Source organism: Plectropomus leopardus, chromosome 19, assembly GCF_008729295.1.
Source record: "Plectropomus leopardus isolate mb chromosome 19, YSFRI_Pleo_2.0, whole genome shotgun sequence".
Classification (NCBI taxonomy): Eukaryota; Metazoa; Chordata; class Actinopteri; order Perciformes; family Serranidae; genus Plectropomus; species Plectropomus leopardus.
In genome coordinates this window covers 7230021-7249857 of record NC_056481.1, presented here as the reverse complement: position 1 = coordinate 7249857, position 19837 = coordinate 7230021, and the positions used below count along the sequence as shown (strand labels likewise).

At 39.0% G+C, this 19837-nt stretch overlaps 2 protein-coding genes across 3 annotated transcripts in view; both read right to left on the bottom strand.

Moving 5' to 3' along the window:
* Positions 1-15197, bottom strand: part of kif19 (kinesin family member 19) — a 46207-nt gene extending 31010 nt beyond the window's left edge. Inside the window, exons 1-2 of the mRNA XM_042508271.1 lie at positions 14724-15197; positions 10591-10671 (exon numbers count right to left, since the gene is read on the bottom strand). Of these exons, the coding sequence (XP_042364205.1) occupies positions 10591-10671; positions 14724-14762 (120 nt within the window). The 5' untranslated portion in view covers positions 14763-15197. The remainder of the gene's footprint in view (positions 1-10590; positions 10672-14723) is intronic.
* A 1899-nt stretch (positions 15198-17096) lies between these two features.
* Positions 17097-19837, bottom strand: part of ttyh2 (tweety family member 2) — a 78948-nt gene continuing 76207 nt past the window's right edge. The window contains exon 14 of one of the 2 annotated variants that reach the window (XM_042508500.1): positions 17097-18349. In XM_042508500.1, coding sequence (XP_042364434.1) covers positions 18269-18349 — 81 coding nt within the window. In that variant the 3' untranslated portion in view covers positions 17097-18268. Of the gene's footprint in view, positions 18350-19349; positions 19766-19837 lie in introns of those variants that run through there. The other variant, XM_042508499.1, reaches the window with a different exon arrangement.

Below are 19837 nucleotides of genomic sequence, written 5' to 3'. Positions count from 1 at the left end.
GTTGTGAAAATACACCACATTTTGTTTTTTGAAGGTAAAAGATTGTATGTACTACAATAAAAAACAAAAACAAAACAAAGAATAGCCACAAATCCTAGTAGCCACGTGAGACAACAAAGCTTATTACACAGAAAACAAAATGTTTGGCTGGATTAGAAATAGACATGCAAAGTAGTATGCAGAGTGCCGAAATTTAATATCCTTCAGAGATATCAGTAGGCATATCAGATATGCTTGATTTTTGAGTGTGCTGATATAATTTAGTGTGCTGATGGTGCAGTGAGTAAGCTCAAACAGCAAAACAAACCATACTGAAGCATTGTAAAACATTTTGTTTTCTCTCTGTTGAGTGTGATGTGAGTCATGTTTTAGAGTCACAGCTTGACTGACATTCGTTGGCGTATATCATAAAACTAACAGTGGCTACAAAACAGCTTTGTACATCGATCTTTTGTAATCGCAAACTGTTATGAAAACCTCTGGTCTGCGCTGTTAGCTTCATCTGTTCTTAGACTCCGCTGTTCTTTGACCTGTAGATCCACAGCCCTTTTTACACAGAAAAGGTTGACATGGGAATGCAGCCAATTTCGTCTAAACTGGGTAGGAAAAATGATAAACACAGAACGATCCATTGTCACAAAGTAGCTCCTCTACTCCATGGCATTTTTTGTCTTATTTCTTTCTTTTCTTTTTTTAAACTGATTGATGATTATTGTTCATGTGTCAATTGTTGCGGTTGTATTTTGGTGCTTTGGCAACTTTGCTCTTGGAGCTTACATGCCAGTAAAGCACATTGAACTGAATATAGTTTTGAGAGAGAGAATAAGGCTGTTGTTCCAAACATGACTCAGCTTTTCACCGTTGTGTATAAGGTAGGGTTGTGTCACACTGCTTCCTGCTTAGGGACTGTGATCAAACATTTCTAGCATTTCATTTTCTGGGGAGACAATCTCGTGGATTAGCCTTACAAGACAAACATGTTGTTATGACTGGGGTGTGACACGGAAAACACCCTCAGAGATTTACTCCCGCCGGTTCCTGAAAACCCAAGACATTTAGGAGACCTTTGTAAACATCCTTCAATCGTGAGCTTCAAATCTGTCTCCTTTGTGCCATCTCGTCTCTCTGTCCTGATTTGCCACCTGTTGCTCTTCCCACTCAAAACACAGTTTCTTATTCCTTTCACATTTCATATTCTTTGTAATTTTTTTTTGCTCTCATTCAGATCAGTTTGTCTTAAAAAGATCTTAAAAGGATGCTCAACTTTGACATGCATGTTGCTTGTTGTGAGAATCAACTCATGACTCATGAGCTATCATCTTTTGTCACAACTGACCAATTTATGGCTGTTTTTCTGGCCAGGAGCCCACTGCGGCTGGCCTGTACATCCTGCTTGGGTAAGAGGAATTAGGCGGTCACAGAGGACACATGGGAACATTGTACTCCTGATTCTATTTTACAGAACAGAGCACACAACTAAAAATGTGCTCATATAACAATTTCACCCAAAATGGAAAAATGTTACGCTTGCGTAATCTGCAACATAATTAGTTGACAAGGTTATTGTAAAAGCCTGTTGCATCTTCCCTTCCTTTTCATTAGCCCCTTGTGGACTGCACAGTGACTCAATAAGACACCAAAGGACACAGCATGGTGCAAGCAGTTCACATCTGCTACATTATGCCCTTATCATATACATCTGTATTGTATAATAGTGTTTTTTAGTCAAATTGCATAATGAACTCATTGCAATTCCTAGATGTCTCCCGGTCCTTACAGCAGAAGCCTCGCTGTGCTCCTAGAGGGGTTAGTCCGGGGCAATAAGTGTGTTTACTTGAGTGCTGAAAGCCCTTCAGGAGAACTAACAGCAGGGTCACTCCACCGTCTAGTCTCCTTCAGGGGTGAGCCGCCACGCCCTTCCCTCTCAACGAGAATAGGAGCAGCATCGAGAGGTGGAACTCACACAAACATGCACAGACCAACCTACAATAGCCCGCGTTGTTAAAGAGGCTCGAGGGTAGGTGAGAGATCAGGGGACTTAGGGAGAGTTCCTCAGAGGCAGAAGTAGAAGTGGAGTCAGAGAAAATGAGGAAAGCGAAGATTATCCACTTTCCGGGGTCAGACAGTCTATTTGTGTTGACATATTAACCTAGCTCTGCAAATAGGTAGGACTACCTCCCCTGCCTGACCTAAAATAAACTGTTCTGTGATTCTTGTGGGCCACTGTTGCCGTTTTAGGTTCAGGTCTCGTTCCTGGCTCTGTCTCAGTGTGTGGAGGTTAAATCTTCACAGCTAAGGAGAACTGTGGCTATTTGTCGTTCCTTTCCCTCTGTTGTCCAGCCGTGAAGCTATTCAAACACTCTGCCTCGTAAAAAAGCCCTGTGCATGGACAAAGTGTGCCCTTTTTCATGTTCTCCCCCAGATTTTTAACTAGGCTATTACAGCGATAGACTTGTTGGAGAGAACATTTTAGTCAGTCATCACGAAAGGACACGGAAACTGGGTCATTTAATGCTATCCAACCCGTATTTTTTGATGCATGTTACTCACTCTCAGGTCAGCAGTAAGTTTTCTCCTAATAAACAAGAATTACCGCCTCGCAGTTGTATGCCTCTACGAGCCAATCCAGTTGCAGTTACACATATCCTTCCACCGGCAACACAGAAGATCTATACAGTCAGTACAGTTTCAAGGTGGACACCCAAGATTAGTGTCACCAATTCAGTATCTGACCAAATGTCTCCCCTTCTGTTCCTGAGTTGAATAATGGCCAGAAAAGTGTTTTTGCAGAACATTATGATGTCACAGTGAAGCCGACCTTTGAACCAGTTCATTCTTGAGTCAAAGTGGACATAGTATGTGCCAAGTTTTAGGAAATTCTCCCAAGGCTTTCTTGACATATGACATTCAAAACGTGAAAAAGACAGGGTCACAGTGACCTTGATCTTTCATCTATAACCACCAAATTCTAATCTCAGGTCATCCTTGAATCGTTGGTGTTGAGTTGGTGTTTGTGCCAAATTTGTAAAAATTCCTCGAGGCATTATTAAGATATGATGCTCATCAAAATGTGACAGTCAAGGTCAAAGGGACCTTGTCCTTAGACCTTCAACCAACTTTGAGGAAATTCCCTCAAGGTGGTCTTGGGATATCGCATTCATGAGCATGAGACAGATGTGACAGACACACAACCCTACATACAAATGGATGGACAACCCGACGGAGGCACGGGCATTGTTCACTTCTCTTCGGCGCACTGTTGCCTGGAATTAGCCAACAAATCTTCACACTGCGATTCCTGCACAACATGTAATGCTTGTTTTGTATCCGACAGCAGCAAATTAGATTTTGTTTGGAGTACACCACCTTTCTCATTCAGTCGTTTGTTCTCCAGGGGGAGCTGGTTTTTGCTGAATCAGGCTAACTACAGTGCCGCCTCTAAGGTGCAGGCAATTTGAATCTCCTTTCACTAACAGACCTGTGTAGAGGGTGACGGAAACTCTACACTGAGCACTTGATGCGAGGAGCTTTGTACTCCACAAAGGCTGAAAATGCGCCAATTCATGGCATACTGTAATCAAGTAGACTTGTACTTGGACCGTGCTGAATGCTGCCTTTTGTTTTAAAGGACTTGATCTTTACAAAGTAACTGAGAGGCAAAATGGTACATTTTTGTTTGTCCACTGGCTGCCATTCTCTCTCTTTGGAATCAGAAGGAACCATCTGTCTCAGGGTTGTTTGGTCTTTAAATAAATGTACAAATGAATACATGACAACTAAATAATCGCTCTGAGGAGATGACTATGAAATACCACCATCGACACTTTGTGTGATGTATTCACTGCTTTTACAATTACAGTCCACCCAAAATTGTATTGAGAAGCGTGCTTACAGTCAAGCCAAACAAATGCCCCTTTAACCCTTTGAAACCTGGATTAACCTCACCTTTGTTTTGCTGCAGACACCTTACACAAGCTATTTAACCCTTTGAAACCTTGGCAAATTGGTTTGATTATTTGAAAAAAAAAACATGGGGAAAAGAGACCAACTTGGCAAGAAATGTGCCACAAATTTCAAGAAATCAGTAAATGTGACAAGAAAATTTTAAAGGAGGGTGGGGAGGGCCAGGGGTTTAGGAAAATTCCTTGTAACATTTTATACTAATCTCTTGAGGATTAAAGACTGTTTTTGTTCTGTATTTATTACAGCCAGTTCATCTACGAACATAAAAAACAAAACAAACAGAAAGTGGCTCTTTATCCCTTACTCCTCCATATGGAGGACTGTATTACAGAAGAACAGGAATTAAAAAAACAAAAACAAACAATGGCCCTGACCTTGTCTATGTGTCTCCATGGAGACGAGGCCTCACCATAAAGCATCCCCCACTGTGTGCTGCTGACAGGCCAGCCCTGCCGAAGACATGCTTAACAAGTTTGAGGGCTAAGTAAGACACATCCCGCAGGGTGTAAACACTCATTCCTACGGGATATGAGATATTCAGATCAACAGTTCATGAATACACTTACTAACTCAATTGCTGCACTGACTTAATCACCAACAGCGAGACCTTAAGACCAGATTGTTTTGGGATAAGGAAACTAGGATTTATGTAAATGTACCAAGGGAAAAAATGCTTTATGGAATTAAGTGCAGTGTATTATTTTATCAGTTAATATATCTAATGTAAGCTGCTATGTGTATCTATAGACTCCAATGTCACAACAGTCTTTTCTAAGTACAGTGAAATCAGTAGTGATATAAACTGTCCCCTCTGGTGTCTCTTTCACGAGGTTAAGTGACCATCTTTATCCCTCGGGGGGATAAACATAGATTTCCTGTTAGCCTCTTAAGGACGGATGACATCACCTCTCAGGGTCTTTTACTTAAATGCAGGACAGGAGACACTGTCCCGACTAAGGTTGCTCAGGTCTGTTAAGAACAACTTCATTCATCTTATTAATTTTAACTGACGGACAAAAAGTGACATTTTTCTAACTCCTAGAGCTTTGTGATATTTATATTTTGTGAGTAAAATCTTAATTGAGTGCAGTCAGTTCTGAAGAGCCATGGCACAAGAATAGAGTAGCAGTCTAGGAAGAGGTGTAAACCGACATTTGGTACATAATCGTAATGACCAAGAGTGATAACTCAGCAGTTTTGAAATAAGTCAGCTAAGTCTGGTTTTAAAGGATCATAATGGTGGGTTTGAATATTTAAGGGAAACAGCTTACATTTATTTCAGATATATACAAAAAAAAGTGAAGGCACAGTGAAATTAAATCAGTTATTGTGCTAAGTCTTAAAGTTTGCATTCACTGCCTCTGTAGCAGCTGCTCCTCTTATCCATCGATCTAATTAAGAAGTTTGCTTGAAATTTTATTTGAGAAACTGCTAATAAAACAATTTGTATTGGAGTAAAATTTGACATTGGGCAAAAAACACTAGCATTGAACCCTTATTCAAAATCTTTTCTGATGTCCATTTCAAAGCAGTTTTTTGTCTCCATGGTGGTTCTTTTGTCATTTTCAGTGTCCATAGTGTCTCAGACAACACTGGTTGAGCTGGTTTCTTAATTTCCTCAACCTATGTCATTAAAAAGCCACATTTCCCACATGAAGGCCTTCTTACATGAAACCTTTTTAAACTCTAGATAAAACTTTTCTTCTTTTGAGCTCAACTAACTCCTACAGCAGTTTCCAAAATAAAACTCCCGAAAATCATGCTTTGCTCTTGTAGCTTGTTTATAGTTTGGGATAAAAACCACTTTTATATGTCATAACATTACGACTTCAACTGAACAAAAATAGCCCACTCTGAGGCATTTAATATCTCATTCTTAAATCCATCTCACCACACCTCTGACCTGTGCACTACTCACTCAAGGACAAGAATAACCCATTGAGTGCAACAGGTGGTCTGTGAAAGGCAGCGGCTCGATCACTGGAGGTTGTCATTGAGGGAAGAGTACGCTAAAGCTAAAGAGAGAGCAGGTGGCAGAAGGCTTAACCTGAGCTAAAACCCATCCAATGAGCTCATCTCCGCAGGCTTAGTCAGCTTCAAGTTTTCTGCCAGGAGAGCCAGATCTGGGTACTCCTCCCCAGTCAGCCCAGTCAGCCACCAGCGCCCTGCTAATCTGTCTGAGCGCTACATGTAGGCCATATGGCTAGCACTTGTCTGTGTGCTCTCGCAAACAAAAGAATCCCTACAAAGTATTGTGTATTTGCGGATAGAAGTTACTTGTGTGTAAATATTTGCGTGTGACTCATGTGATGGTTTAGGCACAAGGTACAGTGACAGGTAAACAGATTCAGCCATCGCATGGTCAGTAATCTCATAACATTCCTGTGTTGTTGTGATCTACTTCACTATATCCCCTCCATTGATGTCAGGGCAGCGCAGGTAAGCTCTTGCAAAGACAGATAGGTAAACAGCAGCTTCCCAGAATCCCACTGCCTCAATAACAAATGTGTATATTGTAAGCTCTGCTAATCCTTCGCAGTGAACGTGCCTTAGTGGACCTGATATAACCTCATAGAGAGCGTACTGCATCTGTCAGTTTGTAATTCTCTCCGCAGACATAATACAGAGTGAAATGAGCTATTCAGGTACAAAATCAACAGACAAAGTTGACACAAAAACATGTGTATTCTAGCTGAGGTTCGGTTGAGCTGGAGACAATAACAAAGCCTTGTTGTGGTGGCTGTGTCAGCATCGTATCTACCTGCCTGCCGCTGTGCTCTAATCCCCTGTGTCCAAGCCTATTTTAATGATGTCATGCCAGACACAAGTGCTGATGTTGTCCTTAAGACTTGGTGTAATTGAATTACTTCTGAAAAGACAGACAACAAGTCGGGTCTGAGCAGCACGGATTATCTGTTTCTGGAAGTGTTCTCTAGTAAAATCCCTCAGCAGCAGCATCAACTACTACACTGTACAATCAAAGTAGATTTGACTTAAATCAATCTTTAAAACTGACTGCCTTAACAAAGGAAGGTTAATATACCATACATAAAATGTATTTACTGAATTTTGTGAAGTTGTTGCAACAAAAAAATGAAAAAGGTGAAATTACCTTGTTTTTTCTAAGTTAGTCTGACTTAACTTAAGAAAAAGAGGATTTTGCCAATGTTGTAGCTAAGAGATCTACATGTTCTGTTTTCTTAACATTTAAAAAAGAATACAAATATGACTAATTGTAACCAGCAGAATACAGATACATGGCACCGTAAACTTGTAAGATTGATTTAATTAAACTTGTCACTTTTAAGTTGCAAATAACTACATTTTTAGTAAACTTAAATAGCATACACATAACATAAATTAAGATAAACAGATATATGCTTTAATTTTTCAAGGCAGTTGATGTCCTAGATTATTTCAAGTGAAATCAACTAATGAGATTTTACAGTGTAATCACAAACATGCATGAAGTAATGTTTCCCTCCAGCACTGTTACACCTCTGAGCCACGACAGTATGTCAGCTGTTGCTATGCTGTTACTTTTCTAGCTTCGTCTGCCCACCACCAGTTTACCCGCTGCCGTCTTAATCAGCCGGCACTGTGCAAGAAGACACCTCAGCAGGTTCTCAGCCACGGTGCTCATTATCATTTGCACTCCCTTCATCATTATCACACACTCGCGCCGTTGGTACGGCTAAATGGTCTCCATGAGGGACGGCTTCAAAAGCGAGGACTGCTGGTAAACATGGTCCTGGTGGAGCTCTGGTGTCTTTTTCATATGGTCACATGGTAACAGCCTCATTACATACTGCGCACAATGGTGGTGCTCAGGATCCTCAAAGGGGAAACATCCCTGTTGTGTGATAGCAATCTAAGTCAGTGTTTTTTTTCTATTGCTACACACACAAATCCAAAATCTTGGTTACTTTACAATGATATCTGGCTAGCCTTCTGCTGCTCTATCACAAATCTGCGGTCCATCATAGGTATAGATTTTAGAGTGGACACTTCCTTAAATTGATGCAGAAAAGGCACACATTGGTGCATAAAAATTAGGGCTGCCCCTTGAAAGTCGGAGATTAGATCAGATTAGTCGAACACCCTCAGTCGACTGAGATTGCTTCAAGTCGAGCAGTCGTTTTTTTCCTTGCAGTGTACCTCTGGGGACATTTTGGTTCCCAGATTTTGCTGCGGAGTGAGTGCTCTTGTCTTTCATGCTAGTCTTTGTAGCACAGATATGCAGGCAGAGGCACAGAGGGAGAGAGAGCGCACACCATAAGGTGAAGAAATGGTAATTTTACAGCTCGCAGCAAGTTCATATGCTGCAGTCTCTGGCTTTTGTTTGATATCTAATGTCGGCAAAAATGTTGTTGCGCATTTACTGTATGATGTGAAGACTGTTGTCACACCACACAGGAGCCCCATTCAGACTTTTAAACTTTGTATGGTAGACAGATATTGTCAAATACTTGTATTGAACCACTAAATCTAATTTGACCGGTATAACCCTGAGTCAGGGACAGTCCTAATAAAAATGAACCAGAATGCAGGATACTAAGTGTTCAATGCTCAAAATTTCCCAGGGGAGGACCCTCAAACCTGTTTCATGAGTGTCACTTTTAATGTTAAAGCGAAACTCTCTTGGTGGCCATCATAGCCAATCTACAGTCTGCTCAGTCAAAGATTTCCCTGTCCTCATAATGGCTCCATTCAAAGCAGTTTACTGGCACAGTAAGTTAAAAACGATCTCAAATTGAGTAGAGGGGAATACAAATAACACTTTAGGTAGCGAAAGAGTCACACATAATGTTGTTAGTATTACCTATTTTCAAATAGTAACAAAAAAGATATTTGAAATATACAGTACTGTTTGTCTGTTGTAATATTTTCAAAATATATATTATTTTCTTTTTAATTTTTTTTTTAATTTGTGCTTTTTTTTTTACTGATAGGACAGCCAGAGAGTGACAGGAGTTCAGCAAAGTGCCGCACGTTGGAATCGAACCCGAGCCGCTGCCAGGGACGCACACAGTCTACCAGGTAAGCCAGAGGTCGTTCATATCAGTTATTTTCATGAACATTTGTTTGGTCTGGAGAATGTCAGATAGCGAAAAACTACACATTACAAATTTTGCGAAAGGCTTGCCAGTCACTGTCTGTTATCAGTTTCGTCAGTGAAAGTAAAAGCCAACCCCATTTTGCCTTGTTATATGTGCATTTTTTTATGCTGTTTCTCTTGGACGCCTGCTGCTTACATTCTAGCACCTGGTCGCTACCTTTTTAAAAAGCCCTGACCTCACCTGAGCACTGCGGGTACACGCCCACAAATGTCCTGAGCACAGAAAATAAGTATAAAAAGAGAAAATACAGGCAGAGGGCAGAGTCTCTGCAGAAAAACACACTGCCACACACTTCTAATGGGCCATAAGTGATTATTGAGAGGGATTACTTCTAAGTGAGTCTATACATTGTGTTTTAGGAAAATCCTTAATAGAAACAGGGATAAAGTACACGAATAACCCTTCAATCAGCTTACGTTGTGCACCATATGGGTGGAATTGCAGCTGGCAATGTAATGGTGACCGCAGTAAATAGCAGTTAGCGGTAGCTCTATTTAACCCATTCAGAGCCTAAAAATAATACTGTAATGAAATGCACTCACAAATCAGAAGCTTTTTTTTGATCAGGATACTTTATCGTGTGGTTTTATTTTTTATTTGTTTGGCAATAACTGATCTTAACAGACTTTTTCCATTAATAATTAATGTATCAATGCATAAATTGATCTTTAAATACAAATTACATATATATCTTTTTAACCTGGGAGATGAATAATCCATGAACATAATCAACAAGCTGCATTTAAAGCTGAGAAAAGTCAATCATCTTGAAAAGTTATGTCTGTTGGAATTGACAGGGGATCTGAACGGGTTAAAACAAAATACAACGCCTGAATCTGCGATGGAGCTGTTGCTGGTCGCATTGCATTGTTGTTTATGTCATAATCTTTTTTTTTTTAACTGTCCGTCGTTAGTCTGACAGTGTTGTGAAAGAGCAGTATTAAATTGATGCAGTACTCTTTCAATTCCAATTAACTGAAACTGACAGAAAATGCCTGCACTATTGTGCGATGAATCCATAACACTGATAATTACTACTTGCTGCTCGAGCTGTAACTCTTTGTGATCATTCAGATGCACTGAGAGACTGAACCACATCAGTGCGGATGTTTCATGCAAGAAGCCCTACGCAGCTCTGCGGTTTTTGATGTCCAATTAAATCTTGGGCGTTCACTATGGCGAAGCTTTCAGCCGTCTGCTTATGACAGAATTTGAGGATTTCTATCAGCTGGTAGAAAGGTCACTGTCTCTGCGAGAACTCTGAGTCATCCAGCATTCAGTTACAAATGAAACGTGACATTTGAGCTTTACAAATGAGTTGGTTTTTAAAAAGCGCTGTTGGCTTTACTGTAGCCCCTGTAGATACCTTATCTGTGCAGGAAGAGGCTTCGGAAACAGAGACAACATACGAGCACACACACACACACTGACCCCATCAATCACTCACTCACATGCATGCATACTGTATGTGCACAGAGGTAAACAGGACACACAGCTGCCGTCTCACCTGGTCGTCCACTCTGTGGGCCACGATCGTCGCCGCCTCATCCTGCTCAGCATCGCTGACGGGTCGGATCCTCAAGGCAACCTGCGGCACACACAGTAAATTTGGTTGACCTTGAGTTTAATCGACGCAGATATTCAATTTACTGAAATTATAGGTTGGAGAATTAATTGAACTGTGCCTGGATGGGGAGGAACGGCACTGATGGCACAAGAGTACTCTCTACAATAAATGAGTTTTTGGTTTTTTTTTACAACATTTATTTTTCTGAAGACTATATCAATTAAGTTGTAAAAACAGTTGTAAGTGAATATGTACGTGTTGAGGTTTTTTAAAAAAAATATTTTTCTAAGCCGAAAGAAAGTATACTACAGAAAACGTATTTGTCAGTTCAGCAAACGTGTGAATTCTTCTGTTTCTTACAAGTCATTAAAGCACGTGAATAATCTCCTCTGTGGTGCTGAAAGAGCTTTGTAAAGTTTTAGAGAATAACCGTTGAAGATGACATCAAGAAAAGCTCTATTTGAATGGGACTAGTATTACCTGGGGACCTCTAGTAATGTATAATAATTAATTTGTCAGGTAAAAATGCCAGCGCAAACTATCAACCATATTTGGCAAAACACAGAGGTCATGTGATACTATAAGTTGGCTTATAAATCAGCATCTTGGTAATTTAGGTTCGTATTTAGGTTTTCTGTTTAATATTTCGGACTACTTTCTGCCTCTTTCTTGGTTACGGATGCTGCGTTGACAGTTATTAATGAAAGGTTTAACTGCATTTTGGGTGCTAGCTCATCTCGCTAAAACTCATGACGACTGTAAGCAGTGAAAGCAACATTAAATCAATCAGAAGAGCGAAATCTCGAAAATGATGAGATGGATAGCAAGTGCAGGGTTCCAATACATTTTCATGGACAAAATTTCCAAACTTTTCCATGACTTTTCCAGAACCCATAATATTTTAGGCATTAAATAATCAAAGATGTGCTTTTTGCATGAATTTCCAGAACAGAAATCTAAAGTAAAATAACCTAAATATGTATTTTGGACAACTTCTTTCTACTAGTCTGAAAGAAGGCATTATGAAAGCAAAATAGCCCCACCTTAGGTATCTCCCCTTTGACAAAAAGTAGCTCAAATTCCTGAAAGTGTTATACAAAAATTGCATGACGAAGCAATTTTTGTATAACACTCCCCCCATTCAACCGGATTTTCATGTTTTTTCTCTAGATTCCTGTCCCCCGGGACATATTAAGTTAGGTGAACTGGTAACTCAAACTTGTCATAACAACTTGCATAGACGTAAATATGGTGTTCCCCACCTTCTCACAAGTGTATGCTGCTATAAGCTGCAAGCCACTGCCACATTCAGTGCCATGAATAGGAACAGAAGACAGATGGATTAATGGATTGCACATTTCACTTTTGATCACTTTGCAGCCTGATTAATGTCAATTTCTTCTTCAAAAATTAAATAAATTACAGTGATGACATTTTCTAAATAATCAGGAACAATTACACACCTGTAATTGGCCTTCCCTTATGAATATGGATAACACTTTGCAGTAGGGGTATGCCACATCATATTGTTCATGATGGTACCGTTATAATTTCAATGTGATACGAAAACTTTATTTCGTGATCATGGCAATATTTTAACTTGCAGGCATAATGCAGGTTTGGTCTGCGTCTGCGTGGCTGGGTCTGATGGTGACACGTGCTTTAGATACTGAATCTGAACCTCACTCTAACTGTTGTTTGCAAACTAAAGAAATGAGGGATAATGAAAATGTTTGAAAATTTGTTTATGTTGAAATAGGGAAAATCTTATTTTGTTGCAACTGCAAGTTCTTGAAATTAATTATGTAGTATTTTTCTGTATTTTGTCATATCTATCAAGAATATTATTATCCCAAAAATGCCCTGAAATATTGTAATTTTATTTTAGGCCCATCCCTGCTTATGCAAAACAACTAACTGTGTTTTTACATGAACACACTCATTCACAGCCTCCCTGTTGTTACACTATTTCTCCCTGCATACTTTTTTTTTCCGCAAAAGCATTCAGAGACCAGCAGGAAAACTTCTGATGGGCTTGATGGGATGTAAACGGACAATAACAATCACAGCAGTGGTGTTGTGTGCCCAGACACTGGCATGCATGTAACCCACAGACATATGAAGTTAAAAAACGGGGGAATAATAATAAGGCAGTCTCTCTGTCAGCACCGTGTAGAAAGTGTATTACATGGTGGACAAGAGAGAGGCCAGGCAACTGAAACAGCCACTTGAATTATTCAGATATGGGCTGCAGAACACAGTGCAGGGAGTGTAAGGCTGGGAAATCTAAAATACAGCGCCAAGAATGAATACTGTTAGGAATATAAAAAGTGGCACATTATAAACATTATTAGGTACACCTGTACAATCGAATTCAATTCAATGTGTGCAAACTGTTTGGTCATAAATTCCAGTTTTATGAGGCTCTGGTTCTGGTGTTAATTTCATTGTATGCGGTTTTCCCTCATGTATGTATGTAACAGGAAGTAGTTTTGTCAAAAATATAATTTTTTTGATCGACTTGGAATACTTTTAATACTCATTTTTCACAATATTGATACACCTACAGCTGCTGCACATTCTAACTCTTTCTTAGGAACTATTCATTATTTATTAGAGGGGAATTTCAATATTTTAAGTTCAAATTTGGTTGTTTTTTTCTGACATTAGTGTTCGTTACATGTGATGTGTCTTAGGACTGTCCGAAATTTGAAAATCTGAAAAGAGTTGTTTTTTCCACTTCTGGCAATAAAAGAGTGTAATTTTGGCAATAATTTTAAGAAAACATACCTTCTAAACCCACCTGGGTTCTTTAAAAATCAAGGGTAAAATAAACACAATATACATACGATAATTTAAATTTGTATACTCCTCCTTGATGCCAAAATCAAAACACATGTCCGTCCCCAGTGCTTAAAAAATATTTGATGCCTCCTCTGTTTTGCATGCCTCTGTCCCCTTCATACAATAATCAATAGACGACGTGTCCAAGTCTGTTGGAAATCTTAAAATCCAATGATATTTTCTGTTATTGCACTTTCTCGCTATGATAAATGGAGTAATTTTGGCGATTGTTGAAGAGAACATGCCCTCCACACTTGCATGGGTGCTTCAAAGATCTGACAATAAAATAATTACAAAATACAACCATTTAAATTTGTATATCCCTTTCCGTAGTCAAAATAAAATACATAAGTCCCTCGCAGTGCTTAAAAAATATTTGACGTGCCTCCTGTTTTTTTCTTATCACCCCCTCACCCCTCATAAATAATGAACAGTCCCTGAATGTCTTTTTGACATTTGACAGTTACGTTGAAATGTTAATGAAAGATTTAAGATTTTTTACAAGTTGCAGGTATACTTTTACACATGGAAATTATATTTTTACTTGTCAAAACTGATTTACAGTTATTAGTAAATTCTCTTTTCATGCATGCAACTTAGATCCTGCAGACAGGTTATTTTTGACAAAATTTTAAATGGATAGAATAGATTAGAATAATGTGATTTTGGTTTTAAAAAAGTCACATATTTAGGTTCAGATTTAGTTATTTTTTATTCTGTTGGAAGCGTACTTTGCACATGATGTGCCCAAGGAACGCTGTAAAATGTGAAATTCCACTTATCCATACTGAACAGTCCCTAAGTGTAGCAGTAAGCAGCAGGTTTTGTTTTAGGTTTGTTTCTTTTTAATACACTGTTTAAGCTTAATAACCATTAGTTTCTGGCTATGATAAATAGCCATCTAAATGTGCATGGCCTTCCCCTTATCCAAAATAAAATACATAAGTCTCTCTCCAGTACTTAAAAACATTTCACATGCCGCCCGTTTTGCACCACCCCCTTCCCTTGATAAATACTGATAAATACTGAACAGTCCCTAAGTGTAGCAGTAAGCAGCAGGTTTTGTTTTAGGTTTGTTTCTTTTTAATACACTGTTTAAGCTTAATAACCATTAACAGCAGCTTGCTTATTTAAGAGGACACTCATTTGTAAACTAAATATAGGCAACAAATGTTAACTTGTTTTCATAAAAACGACATTTAAAAGAGCATTTAGTAGTTTGAACTCACAGTTAGTTGGTGGTCTTTTGATTCCCCGGTGTCCTTCATGGTCACTTAGGGTCAGAGTGAAGGATATTGAGCGTCAACAGCAAACGGGACACTGGACCATCCTCCTCAGCGTCGGTACCTGCATGTCACCTCCTCTAAAATAATACACCTGCAGCCCTCCGCGCACACTCAACTACACTTCTGTAATGCTGTCTAACAGCAGCTACTACCCAGCTAAACGCCCTCACGTCGTGTCTTTGTCACTTCACGACCCCTCGTCTCACCAACAGTCCCAGCTAGTCTCCGTTTCTTTCTGCGTCCTTTTCAAAGTGCGTCGACGCTCCGCCGCTCGTGCTGTGTGTTTCCGCTCAGCAGGTCAGAAACGCGAGAATAAGTCATCCTGCGGCAGACGGAGAGCAGGGGAGAGGTGCTGGAAGTGGTGCTCGAGGGTATCACCGGCAGCAGCCCACCTGCTACAGTCACTTCCCTGTCGGTCTGAGCTCCCTCCCGCTGCCCTGCTGCCGCCGCGGTGGTTGCTATGTGTGTGCGTGAGAGCGCGCGTGCGTGTACGTTGTTGTCCCTGGAGATCTGCGGAGCAACCGGCGTTTTATCAAGCTACAGTTAAAACTAGCTGAACAATGCCAATGGCTACTTCCGACTGTAAAATAAAAACAGCACAGTAGCCTATAACCTAGGATCTCTCTTGCACAAATACACAGTGGTGGAATTTAACTAAGTGCGTTTACTCAAGTGTTGTACTAAAGTACAGTTACAAGGTTTCCATCATGTAATAGGTTACTTTATAAAAACTACTCCACTACAACTGGGAGGGAAATAGGGGAGATAATTAATAAATAACGGGGCAATTGTAACATCTCAAATTGCAACAAGCAGAAATTAGATAGAAGCCATTATTACCAGTCATGCCTCCACTATTATGACTGTCATAGATACTTACATAAACTGCAATATTTGCATGTACTATTACATGCTATCTTTAACTATATTTATTAATTTTTGTGTCTCTTGCTATGGTTATGTTATCATTATCATCACCCCCCCCCCCCCCCTTTCTCTATTTCTGTCTCTCTTTCCTATATTTTATTTGGTCATCAACTGTAATTTTATTGTTCTTTATAACATTTATTGCACATCTGTCCATCCTGGAAGAGGGATCCCCCTCGTTATAGGCTTTTTTGGGGGGAGTGCTATAAAGCCCTCTGAGGCACATTGTGATTTGTGATAATGGCCTTTATGAATATAATTGACTTGACTTGATGATCCTTCTCTGCCTGGCAAAAGACAAACTGATATTGTCAGAGTTTTTCTGCAAAGACTCATTTTTGAGGTACAGAAGTAATGTTTTTCCATCAACTGTATTTTTCTCATACTGTCTTTACCGTTAATGTCTTTGAATATAAGTCTGTAAAGTTTTGATGACCATTTTATTGTTTAACCCCTTAAAACCCAAACAAATAGCTTTGATTTATTTTATAAACACGGGGAAAAGGCAACAAGCACATGGCCCATAAAATAGCAAAAAAAAGCAACAAAAGGAAAATTACCCAAAAATAAGCTAAATAAATGAAAGAAATATAAAAAGCAAAAACCAAACAAGAGGATGACCCAAAAAGTCCTGAAAATCAAAAATATAGATATATTTATTTTATAAATTGTTATATATTATTTCTGTAACATAATTTTAAAGATTTAAATGATTATAATTATAATTTATTTTTTCTAATGATCCTCCCCTCTTGATCAGAACTATTTTTTCCATAATTTTCTTGTCGCCTTTTCCTATTGTTTGCAATTTGTGGTCATTTTTTAATATATTTTTAATATACTACATGCAAAGTAGATTGAGCAACATTGATATGCATGTATATCGCATGTATTTTCTCCATAAGGCCAGACATGGTAAAAATGATGTAATCAGTTGGAAAAAAGTAAAAATTAAAAATTCTAAGGCAAAAGCCCAGAATGACACCCAGAAATAATACATTGCATGTCTTTATGTTTTGATGGCTGTGGGATAAAAAAAAATTCAATATGGTTTCAATATGTACTCTATAGCTTTTGACTAGCCTAAATATTGTGTAGACTTTTTTTACCTTCTGAAGTATTCCATATTAACCAAAAAGTACTGTGGTACACTGTGTGCAGTTGATGACAACAGCCTTTTCTGCAGAGATTAATGCAATTTCCACAGAGCAGCACTTTTTGCTAAACTATGCTGCCATCTGCTGGAAGAATAAAAGAATACCTTACTTTGCACACAGTTTCAAACAACCTGACTTTTGGGCCCTTTGGTTCTTATCACAGCTGCTATCATGCAATCAAAGGACATGAACACCCAACAACAAAGTGACAACATCTCCAACTGTACTCAAAACTGATTTATTCAACTCACAATTAGACCCCGCAGTTTTGGGGTCACACACAAAATTAAGCACCATTCTCGGTGTCTGTACAGTGTAACATGCTGAAAGAAATGACACTTACAAAAAATAAAATAAAAAATTACTTAACAAAACTGCATGTATTAAATCCCTACAGAAAATCATTGTTAGTCCATACAAACATGTACTGTTGGGATTTTTTAAATTGATGAAATTATTACCTGAATGTTCTCATTAATTGTGGTTAGAGCAGCAGAGCTTCCCAACAGAAACTATAGTTTTCTTGAATTAGCTGGATTAGATATGTGTAGAGGATGTGAATTAACGGCCCTTTAGAAAATACAAAATAAAAGCTCCTATGTGATATCGCCACTCAAAACTAGAAAAAAACATATAAAATTGGCACGTTTTTTTGAAACAAAGTCAAACCACACCAGAATGAGACAACAGTCTGTTATTGTACAACTTATATACAGAAGCCATGGTCTCAAGGTAGTCTCCAGGAGATTTAGAAACATAAAGCTTCAGTTGCAGGCGTGTCTGTGTGAATGTAAATAAATTATACCTCGACAGTACCTCCCGCTGTGTGCCGCCAGTGCTGGGTTTGTGCTTCACAAATATCAAGCATGAAGCAGAAGACAAAGAAAATATTGTTTACATCAGCTGTAATGTTCGCATTTGTCTCTTTGGAGACCTGAATGTAAGTTTTGGAAAGATCTCTTTGAGTAGAAGAGACGGTTCATGTAAGTTTACTGTGAACATGTTGCTGTATTTTACTGCGGTGAGAAATTAATCAACAAAATTGCTTCTATCACCTGTTTCATCAAAGTTATATTTAGTCGTGTTCTGGTTCAAATCCTTCCTCGACGCTCCACCAAAAGATGACAAACACAATATATTAAGAACAGGTTAAATTCAACAGCACGTGTCAAAAATATTAAGCAAGTTTCCCAAAAAATACCTCAGGGCAAACAAGTGTAATTAATCATTTTTGAGCACCGGGACCAGTACCGATGTGGTTCCATTGTCCTGCACAGACTGGCACCCTAGCCTAACGAGATGGTACACACTGTCCTCTGCGATGCTTGGAGAAGCCACACACTCTGCCTGTCGAGCATGTGTGTTTGAGTGATGCCGTTTCCCTCCTCGGTCAGATAGAGAAGTCTATGCTTGGAAGTCGTTCCCAAAGTGTCTTATCTGTTCCTCGGTCATGGACAGATAGGTGGCCCGCATACTCGGGGAGTACTGTGGAGGAGAGAGATAACAGACACACACATAGAGGATGTTACAAGCTGATTCTGTGAGCTAAAGAGGAGTTTTCACACGTACGGACTGAGCCTTATTATCAATAGCTTAAAAAAAAGTAAATGTCATGAGGGTTTAAAGGAATAGTCCACTGAAAATCCATCTTTTGAGTATCAAATTTTCAGCATGTGTAGGGTTGAAATATGGCTCTAAAATGATTAAATCTTAGCTGAGGATGGCAAGTGAAGTCAGCTTACATTTACAGAATTTACAGTAGATTAAAGATGGGACCCAGACTATGGCAGTATTGTCATTTCACCAATAAATCACCACATATGCTACTAGAACATAGAGATCTGTTAGCATTGGACAGAGCCCGGCTGGCTATTTTACCTAATACAAGCTCTCCCCTCCACTGGATTGTATATGTAGTACTCTTACAAGCACTCGCCAATTGAAATCTGCATAAACATTGCCAGCCAATTAGGACGTGGTACCTTTGAGTACAGTTGAGTATCATCTGTACCTGTCAGGTAACTCTAAAACTCATTTAATGACATTTATATATCGCTATAAGTATTATTTCCATTTACAAACAACTGTTTGGTCTGATTGCCTTTTCAAAAATTAATCAATCACACCTCTCTACATGTTCCCAGTCTTAGAGAACCGTAATTAATGGACTGAATACCCTGTTAAGATCTACCTTCAAGCCTACAGGTGCTGAATGTTTAATGCTCAAAAGATACATTTTCTGCGGAGTTTTCATTTTGCTCGAATCTACAAAACTGATTCAGGGCATAGGTCACTAATGTAATCTACAATCTTGTCAAACAAATCAATCCATTACTCATTAAATGTACAATTAGTGACATATCTACCACTTTGACATTAAAGGAATACTTCACCCACAAAATGATCATTTGTACATCAATTACTCACCCTGTGTTACATTGAATTTGTGTGAACTGATATACAAATGATCATTTTGTGGGTGAGGTATTCCTTCAACAGTAACACACTGACATCATAAATTTGTCAAAACTCGGGTAAAATAAATTCTATAGTAGTACGCAGGGCCTTGTAGCAGTACAAACTATAGAATTGAATGACTGGAGCAGAAGTGCATGCACAGGAGGGCTAACTGTGAGGAAATCCAGGGACGTAGCTACAGTACCACCCTGTGAACACCAGAGGCCGACAAACCCTCACTAACTCTCACAGACTCTGGAATGAGGACAACAGGTTGCGAGCTAAAAAGCCATGCCAAACAGGAAAACTGCACAGGAACCAAACAAAGTAATGTGAGGTGAAGGAGAGTTAAAACACGGAGATGCAACAGAGGAAAAGTGAGGGAGTTAACCCTGAGAAAGAGTTGAAAAGACTTACTCGGTTTCTATACTGCTGAGAGTATATCTCCAAAAGTCGATTAAAAAAAAAGGAAGAAATATAGAAATGAAAAACAAACAAACATACACATGACAAACA